The following is an 8369-nucleotide window of genomic DNA, read 5'->3' on the forward strand; positions in this document are numbered from 1 at the left end:
CTCTGAAGGCTCTCTGGTGGAGAAGGACCCAGAGTGCTGCTTTTGACAGTGGCTGAACAGGAGGCAGGTGTGCCCGAGAATGTGAGTGGCACTTGGCTTGTACCAGCAATAGTGTGGCCAGCAGGACCAGGCTAGTGACTGTCCTCCTTTGCTGGCACTGCTGAGGCCCCACCTCAAATCCTGGGGTCAGTTTTTGGCCCCTCACAACAAGAAGGACGTTGAGTGTATCCAGAGAAGGGAACAGAGCAGGGGAAGGGTCTGGAGCACCAGGAGCAGCTGAGGGAGCTGGGTGAGGGTCAACCCGGAAGAAAAGAAGCCCAAGGAAGAACCTCCCGCCCCCCAAAAACCCCCGGCAAAAAGGTGGAGCCAGGGTGGAGCTCTGCTCCCAGGTAACAAGTGACAGAATGAAAGGAAAAGGCCTCAAGTTGGACTTGGGGGGAGGGGGGCAGGTTTAAGTTGGATATTAGGAAAAATGTCTTCACTGAAAGGGTTGTCAGGTATTGGAAGTGGCTGCCAGGACAGTGGTGAAATCACCATCCCTGGAAGTGCTCAGAAAACATGTGGATGTGGCACTTGGGGACATGGGTTAGTGGTGAACATGGTGGTGCTGGGTTGATGGTTGGACTTGATGATCCTGGAGGTCTTTTCCAAGGTTAATGATTCTGTGATTCTAAGACATTTCCTTCTGGCTGTCTGGCCATGACGTTGTGCTCAGAATGGCTTTAAAATCAATGGCAGTTTATTGTTTGTTACCACAGGAGCATTCAGGTGCTTCAGGTGACATCTCCAAAATATCATGCTTATCAGTCCTCCCAGGTGACATTCCTGGCCAGGCTCATTCCTGTCACTGCAGCATCCTCTCCTCTGCTCAGGTCCAGCTCAGTGTCCTGTCCCAGGTGCTGCAGAACGTGCTGCTACCGTGGCTCTGACCAGCCCAGCCACCTCCCTGCTCCTTGCCCGGGTTTGCCATCTCCCCCATTGTGCTTCTCCTCCCATCCTTCCCCCTCTGCTCTGTCTCTCTGAACATCCCTGCTGGAGTTAAATCTGCACTCCCCTGTGCCCCCTCCCCTGCTCCCCTCTGAGCTCATGCTCTCTGTGTGTCTCTGGCCAGCCCTGTCCTCAGGTTACCTGTGCTGAGATCTCCCTCATTCCTGGCATACCTGTCACCACCCCTTCTGTATTGCTGCTTCAGTGGTGGTTTCCCTGCAGGAAAGGAGCTTTGTGTGCAGAGTTCTCCGATGGGTCCCTTCCCAAGCTGTCTGTTCCAAAGTGAGGACCCCACTTCAATCTATACTGATAGTCCCTTCCCTGCTCTCACTGTGCCTTTTCAGTAATGTTCTCCCATTTTTATTAAAAAAAAAAAAAAAGAAAACCCCTAATGAGGTAGTCATCCTTGTGCAGGGAAGGAGGAAGGATCCAGCAGCCCAGCACACACAGATCCCAGTAAAGCTGTGCAGTGACAATTTGGGATCAGTAGGAACCACAGCAGCTTGCTGTTCTAAAAAAAGGAAAGGCTGAAAATAACGTAATCCCAGAAAAATAGAACAATTGCTGTTGTTGAAGTCGAGTATCTACAATGAACCCAGGCTAGAAGCAAATTGGGATTCCTAGAAGAAGTGAATGTTTGGTGATTGCCAGCGAAACTCTAAAATGCCACAATTCTCCCAAGGAACTCAAGAGAAAGATTTGGGAGAGCTGCCCTTATAGCTTGGCCTGGCCTCAGACCCCAGTGCCCCTGGTTCCCATAGCCCCTACACGAGTTACAGAGTCATGGACCTTTTTCTGTTGAAGCACAGCCCAAGACCAGCCAAATCTCATAAACTCGGCTTTACTGAACCCACCTCCCCCTGCCTGCCCTCCCTGCCCCAGTGAAGAGCCCAGGAGCTTCCTTACCCACTACTGCCTTCCCCTGCACATATTCTTCAGTTGCATCCTCCCTGTCTCTTGCTGGTTGTTAAAAACAGGCTTGGCACTCTCTAGCTCCGTTTTTGAGAAGGTTCATGGGAGTTAAGCACCTGTACCGGGTGCCCAGTGCACCGCGGTTCCTCTCGCCTGCCGTGTGCTGACTGACACCCTTCTCCTGCCGTGTGCTGACTGACACCCTTCTCCTGCCGTGTGCTGACTGACACTCTTCTCCCGCCCTCCCCGCAGTGGCTGAAGGACCCCGGGCCCCGCAATGAGAAGAGGACCCTGTTCTGTGACATGGTGTGTTTCCTGTTCATCACCCCGCTGGCGGCGATCTCGGGCTGGCTGTGCCTGCGCGGGGCCCAGGACCACCTGCAGTTCAACAGCCGCCTGGAGGCCATCGGACTCATAGCACTCACTATTGCACTTTTCACAATCTACGTCCTCTGGACGCTGGTAAGTGCCGGCTGCCTGCCGGGGCCCTGCTCCTGCTCCAGCAGGACCTGGCAGCGCTGGCTCACAGCCCTCCAGCTCTGCCTCCCCACGGGAGGAAACCTTGGGCTCTTCCTCTTGAATTGTCTTCCCGTGGGAGCTGCTCGAGCTGTTGCTGAGGATGAGAAACCACTTCCTGACCGCCTGCTTTCCAGACTGGCACGGGAGCCGTGTTCCCGGGGTGTCATGTACCTGGCACAGATGTGCCTGAGCGGGGCTGGAGCTGGGGCTGGGTGGGAAGGGCTGGGGCTGGGGCAGGCAGTGCCCCATCTGGGGTGTCTGCTCTTATTTTCGAGAAGAAACACAAACTTGGTACCTGGGTAGTTCAGGGGAAAAGTAAAATCTGGAACGTGTTTGGCCCCTAAATCATCTGCCATCATGTCCCTCTGTGCTGCCCAGCACACACTGGCCATGCCCAGAGGGGGTGCAGACTGGCCTTGGGGGTGTCTGGCCCACAGCTAAACAAATTCCTACACAACCCTTTTAAGGTGTCAGTGAGACAGAAGGTGTGTGCAAGGAACACTCTGGCCCTGGGGAAGCCTCTGGCTTCTCTCATGCTGGGTTTTGGAGTTGAGCCCCAGACCAAGGCTGGGTAGCCAGCCTGCCCTGGCCCACTGCTGCTGCCTGGGGGGCACTGGGGGTTCCTGGGAACCTGCGCTTGAGCCTGTCTGGGGATTGAACTGATTCCTGCTGGGAAAGAGCTTCCTGCAGAGGCCTGTCTTGGCATCCCTGGATGTGCTGAATTAGGGGGCCAGGAGCTTGCAGCTGGCAGGGAGTTGAGGAGAGCAGGACAGCAGATGTGGGTTTGCTGTGGTACCTGTGAGCAGTGGTACCTGTCAGTGCTGCCAGCAGAGCCCAGCAGGGCTGGGGCAGCTCCTGCCCAGCCCCTCCCCAGGGCCTGGGGCTGCTCTCCAGGGACTCCTAGGCCAGGGAATTCCCTCTGTTTCCCATTCCCCTTTTTTTTATTCTGTTGCTGGCTGGATTTCTGGGTTTGGATCTTCGTTTTGGCTCTCCTATTCCAAGCCCTGTGTGTGCTCATGCCCTGTCGCTGCCCTTTTCCAGCTGCTTGCTGGGAAGCACCATTTGGGGAAGGGAAGGGGTGCAGTTGCTGCAGGAGGAAGAGTGGGACCCCAAAAAAGCTGGCACTTCTGTGGGCAGTAGAAATGCCCCAACACATTTCCCTGCCATCTCATGCTACAGTTTCTCAGAGTAACCCCTTCCCCTCTGGCAGGACATTCCTCTCCTCCACAGGCTGGGGAGCCAGGGCAGGCTGAGCTGGTGCTGCAGCAGCCCCTGCTCTGGGGGGGCCTGCAGAGTTTCTGGGGGCAAAGCTGGAGCCATGGAGGAAAATCTCCATGCTGCAAGTTCCTGCATGAGGCTTCTTTTTGTAGAAAGCCAAGGTAAAACTGGAACCCTTAAGAGGAAGTGTTTCTGTCTTCCCAGAACTGATCTGGAGAAGCTGGAAACGTGGGGGAAATGGAAAAATGTTTGGTTTGGGATTTTTTTCGTGGTTTTTTTTTTTTTTGTGTGTTTAAAATAACGAGTCCTGACTAAAATGTCTCTAATTCTGCAGTGCTTCACATTTCCTTGAGCAGAGAAGGACTTTAAGAGAAGCCCCTTTATTCACATTTACCACGTTCTACCCCAGGCTGTGCAGCACAAGAGGCCAAAATGTGGGTGGGGGGTGATGGCTCTAATGGGAGGGAGGGTTGTGGGAGAGGCTGTGGCCAAGGCTGCAGCTCCCTCCTGTGGAGCAGGAGCCTTCCTTGAGGTTTCCACCATTAGCTCCCCACTCCCATGCTGTCTCTGAAGACTGGGAGATGTGTTTGGCAGCAAACAACCTCACTGCCACAGCACCTCTGCAGCAGGAACGAGGGGAGGGCACAGATCAAGCAGCTCAGTTGCCTCAGACGTGAATAGAATTAATTGGAATACTGACTTTTCCGTGTCAGATGTACTTCCTGGTACTTCCTACTTGCCAGCTAAATGCTTCCTGTAATTTTACCAAGTATGAAAGCCTGATTTGGATGAGTGGCTGACTGGATTCGGTGTTTAAGCTGAGCTTGAAGCTCCCCTCGCAGGCCTGTTCCAAAACTGCAGGGCCGTTCCGAAACTGCAGGGCCAGCTCCTGCCTCTGCCGGGCTGCTCCGGGTCCCTCCAGCCTTTGCATCCTGCCCTTTCTCCCTCCTGGGGGACAAGTCTTCCAGGCCACAGCAGGAAAAATGAGTCCAGTTGGTGTCCTGTTGTTGCAGACAGAAGAGAGAAGGTTTTTGGGAAGGGTGAAGGAGGTTCACTGGGCTCTGTGAGATGGGAGGAGGCTGGTTGGATTCGGATGCTTGTTTTGGCCACTCAGGGTGCTCCCTGCAGCCTGGGGCTGGGTGAGGGGGTGAGTTTTGGCTCCTCCCCGCCGCGTTTCATCAGCGTGGACCCAAACCCAGCTGAGCAAACCCCGTCCTGCTGTGCCAGTGCTGCCCAGAGAGCCCCTTTGGCTGTGCCACGCTCAGCCTGTTCTCAGCAGGAAGGGGTTGATTCCCCATCAGAGGCTGGGGCCATGCAGTGCCCCAAACTGTGTCGGGGTCAGGGCTGTGTCCCTTGCCTTGGGATAAGGACACACGGAGGCAGAGGGGTGAGGGCGTCTCACCACCAGGGGACAGGGGCTCGGTGACAGACGCTGCGTTCTCGCCCGCCAGGTTTCGTTCCGCTACCACTGCCAGCTGTACTCGGAGTGGCGAAGGACCAACCAGAAAGTCCGCCTGATGATCCCAGCCTCGAGGAGCCCTCACCCCGTGCCCCACTCCCTCCTCTCCGCCAAGCTCATGAAGAAAACCGCGGATGAGACGACCGTCTGAGCCGTCCCGTGGCCACCAACTGGGGCCAGCCCAGGGCGAGGAGGGCTGTGTGTCCTCACGTGCCCAGGGCAGCTCTGGGGGCACCAGGAAACAATCATCCCACACAAGGGGACTCTGCGGTCAGCACCTGCTTCAGACTTTGACAAACAGACAAATAATCAATGTCTGTGTGTGAAATGGCCCAAAAGAGCCCAGTGGCTGAAAATGCCTCTCTGCAGGGACATTTTCCCATAACTAAATACCATACGTGGAAAATATCTCCCCCTCTCTCTCTATATATATATCTATATATAATATTATTTTTTAATGGCCATGCATATTGTGTTTCAGTCCTTTTGTGTAGATGTTCTAAGCTTCAGGATAGAAGCCGGCAGCCTGATCTCATTCAGAGGTTAAATCAATGCCTTTTCTCCAAATGAGCATATAAAAAACACTTTTCATCATCCGTTCTTGAAAGGCCCCTTCTCCTTTGCACTAAATTGGTTTTGATAATACTGCAGCAGCCTTCCCGTTACTCTTTGGTCTCTTTCATGGTGTTCTGTCCTTTCTAGAAAGTTGAGTGTTTTTAATAATTATTATAATCCCAGAAGGAGTAAAATGACGTGATGCTGAATGGAGACATTTTGTATTGTAAAGTGCTGTAATTTTGAGATATAAGTTTCAAAAAGAGAGATCTTTTCCAGTGCAGATGTGATCTCACAAGATGCTTTCCTTGCCTATCCTGGCTCACCCCCAGGACTCGGATGCTCTTGGTGTGTCTGGCAAAGGCAGATGGAGGATCCAAGAGTGGAGAGTCATGGCTTGTATTAGCTAAACCCACCATTGCCTTTTGGTTTTAAACGATCGAGAAAGGAGCTTTCCTGACCCCAGAAGGTTGAAGTTTCTGTTTGCTGATGTCCTTTCGCCATCCTGAGGCTGGACCTCCCATAGCATCAGTTCCACACGTACCTTAGGGGACAGGCCATGCCCTGCGGCGCTGGCAGGACGCAGGTGCTCTTGGCTGTCTCTGCGCTTTATTTGCACATTCCAGAGGAGCTGCTGGGATTGAGCTCATCCCTGACAGCGCTGCCTGCCTGTTGTGTCCTCTAGTGAAACCCTCCCAGTTCGCTGGTTCCCAGAGAACAGGTTTGGGTCCCTTCTTTTGTGGGGCTGGTGTTCCTCCTCCTCCTCCTTTCCTCTTTTTTCACCTGCATTTCCAGCACATCCAGCTGTCGAAACCCTCTGTCTCAGAGTGCCCCGTCTGCCAAGGGTCTCGCTGGTTTGGCTTTGGTCCTTGCCTCTCTGCCACCCTCCCACCCTGCCATGTGGTGCCCGTGCCTGGTGCTGAGCCTCCCGTGTGGCACAGGCTGTGAGGACGCCGGCGGTGCCGCTGCCCTGCCCGGTGCTCCAGAGGTGTGTGCTCGGCTGGAGCCTGGGCTCTGCTCCCGTCATGGTGAGGGCAGAGAGCAGGGAGGAGGCAGGCTCCAAGGTGCCCATGTGTGGGTGGTGATGTGTGTGACACACTGTGTCCCTCTGCCCCTTTGCTGAACCCAGGTGGATCGGTCCAATGCCCTGCTAGACCGAGACCTGTCGTTTCTTGGATTCAAAGCACCCCACGTTCTTCCTCCTCCTCCTCTTCCTCCTCCTCTCTAGCTGCAAAGCAGGATGCTTTTCCTTATGTGTCCCATGACCCTGGGCTGGAAGTTTCTGGTGGCATGAGTAGCAGGGGCTACAGTGTCCTGTCTCTCCCAAGAGGATTGCTCCAGCCCTGGGTCCTGGGTTCTGTCGACTCTCCTCCATCTTCTGTGCCAGGGTTCTCGTGCAACTCAGGGATACCTCGGCACATCTTTCAGCAGCCTCTCTGTGCCCAGTGGCAAGTCCCTGTGGGCTGCTCCAAACTGGTCTCTGTTCTGAGCATGAGGGGCTCATGTGACCACGGGGTGAATGTCCTCTGCCGCAGCAAGGCTGTGCATCTCTGCTCCCTTCTCTTGACCTGTCCCTTCCCTTCTGCCACATACCCATGGGCACCTTCCCTTTTCCCAGTCATGCAGGGATGACTCTGGCCCCGGTGCTCCTGGAGGAGGGGCTGCTGCAGCCCAGCTCCAGTCCCAGTCCCTGCTCCAGTCCCATCCTGTTCCCACCCAGGCACTCCCCGCTCCTCACACCCTTCCATGGCAGCGGGCACTGCACCACTGCCCTGTGCCTTGTCCTGGGTGCCCCTTTCTTCAGGCCCTTCCCAACAACCCCCTTGTCACCAGGACATTCTCAGTGGAGAAAAAGGGGGGAGTGGTTTCACCTTCCCATCCCTGGCTGCCTCCCAGCAGCTTGGCCTTGCAGTGCACCAAGTTCTGGCTGGTGACAAGGGATGTGCACTCCCACACCACGTTCCCCAGGTAAGGACTTAATGGAGCCAGTGTTCCAGTTAGGAGACCCACTGTTGATCCTAATATGCAACTGTGAAAGCCAGAAGCCCCTGGCTGGGGCAGTGGGGGCCCGGCCCTGTGCTGTAGGGCAGCCATGGCTGCACTCAGCTTCCTTGACTTTATTGTCGTTGCCAATAATTGGAGTTGTTGCATGTGCCCCTGCAAAACCCAACAGCCACTCTTTAAGTCTTTTCCTCCTTCCTAGAGGAGATGTTCAGCTTGTGGATGTGGGAAATCAGTGTCTGACCCACCACGTTCCAGTGTCATGGGGAAACGGGCTGTGCAATTATGTAAATAAAAGTGAGACAAACTTTGGGCTGTTGTGTTGTTACTGGGGGGGCTGAGCCTGCAGAGCCCAGCTGACCCCTGAGAGCTGGCAGGGCTGCCCAGGGCAGCTTCCCTGACCTGCCCCAGGAGCCCCAGCTGAAGGTTTCTGGGCAGTTTCTCTGGCAGTGCACAGAAGCCTCCCGGGTGTGGGCCAAGCAAGGTGATGTTGTTTGAATGAAGCAAAGAGTCCTTTGGCCCTTGGACGGGCCGGGGGGTGTGTGGGGCTGTACAGAGTGATCCTGATGCTCCCTGAGATGCTGCCCTGCAGAGGCTCCTGGTGCTGCCCCCGGGAGTTGCCCGACCTGAGCCTGCCCGTGGCCCTCTGGCCCAGCCCCTCACTCCAGGCTGGTGGGAGATGCTGGACGTGTCTGCCAGCCCAGGCTCTCACCCGAGC

The 8369-nt window shown here is 55.3% G+C and overlaps 1 protein-coding gene across 2 annotated transcripts in view; it reads left to right on the forward strand.

Annotated features, from left to right (window-relative positions):
- MARCH2 (membrane associated ring-CH-type finger 2) overlaps nt 1–5563 on the forward strand; it is a 30027-nt gene extending 24464 nt beyond the window's left edge. For both annotated transcript variants that reach the window (XM_017839682.1, XM_017839683.1), the window contains 2 exons: nt 2152–2361; nt 5088–5563. In XM_017839682.1, coding sequence (XP_017695171.1) covers nt 2152–2361; nt 5088–5246 — 369 coding nt within the window. In that variant the 3' untranslated portion in view covers nt 5247–5563. The remainder of the gene's footprint in view (nt 1–2151; nt 2362–5087) is intronic.
- The last annotated feature ends 2806 nt before the right edge of the window (nt 5564–8369 follow it).

The sequence above is a fragment of the Lepidothrix coronata genome, unplaced genomic scaffold (genome assembly GCF_001604755.1).
Source record: "Lepidothrix coronata isolate B3197 unplaced genomic scaffold, Lepidothrix_coronata-1.0 Scaffold453, whole genome shotgun sequence".
NCBI classification, from domain to species: Eukaryota; Metazoa; Chordata; class Aves; order Passeriformes; family Pipridae; genus Lepidothrix; species Lepidothrix coronata.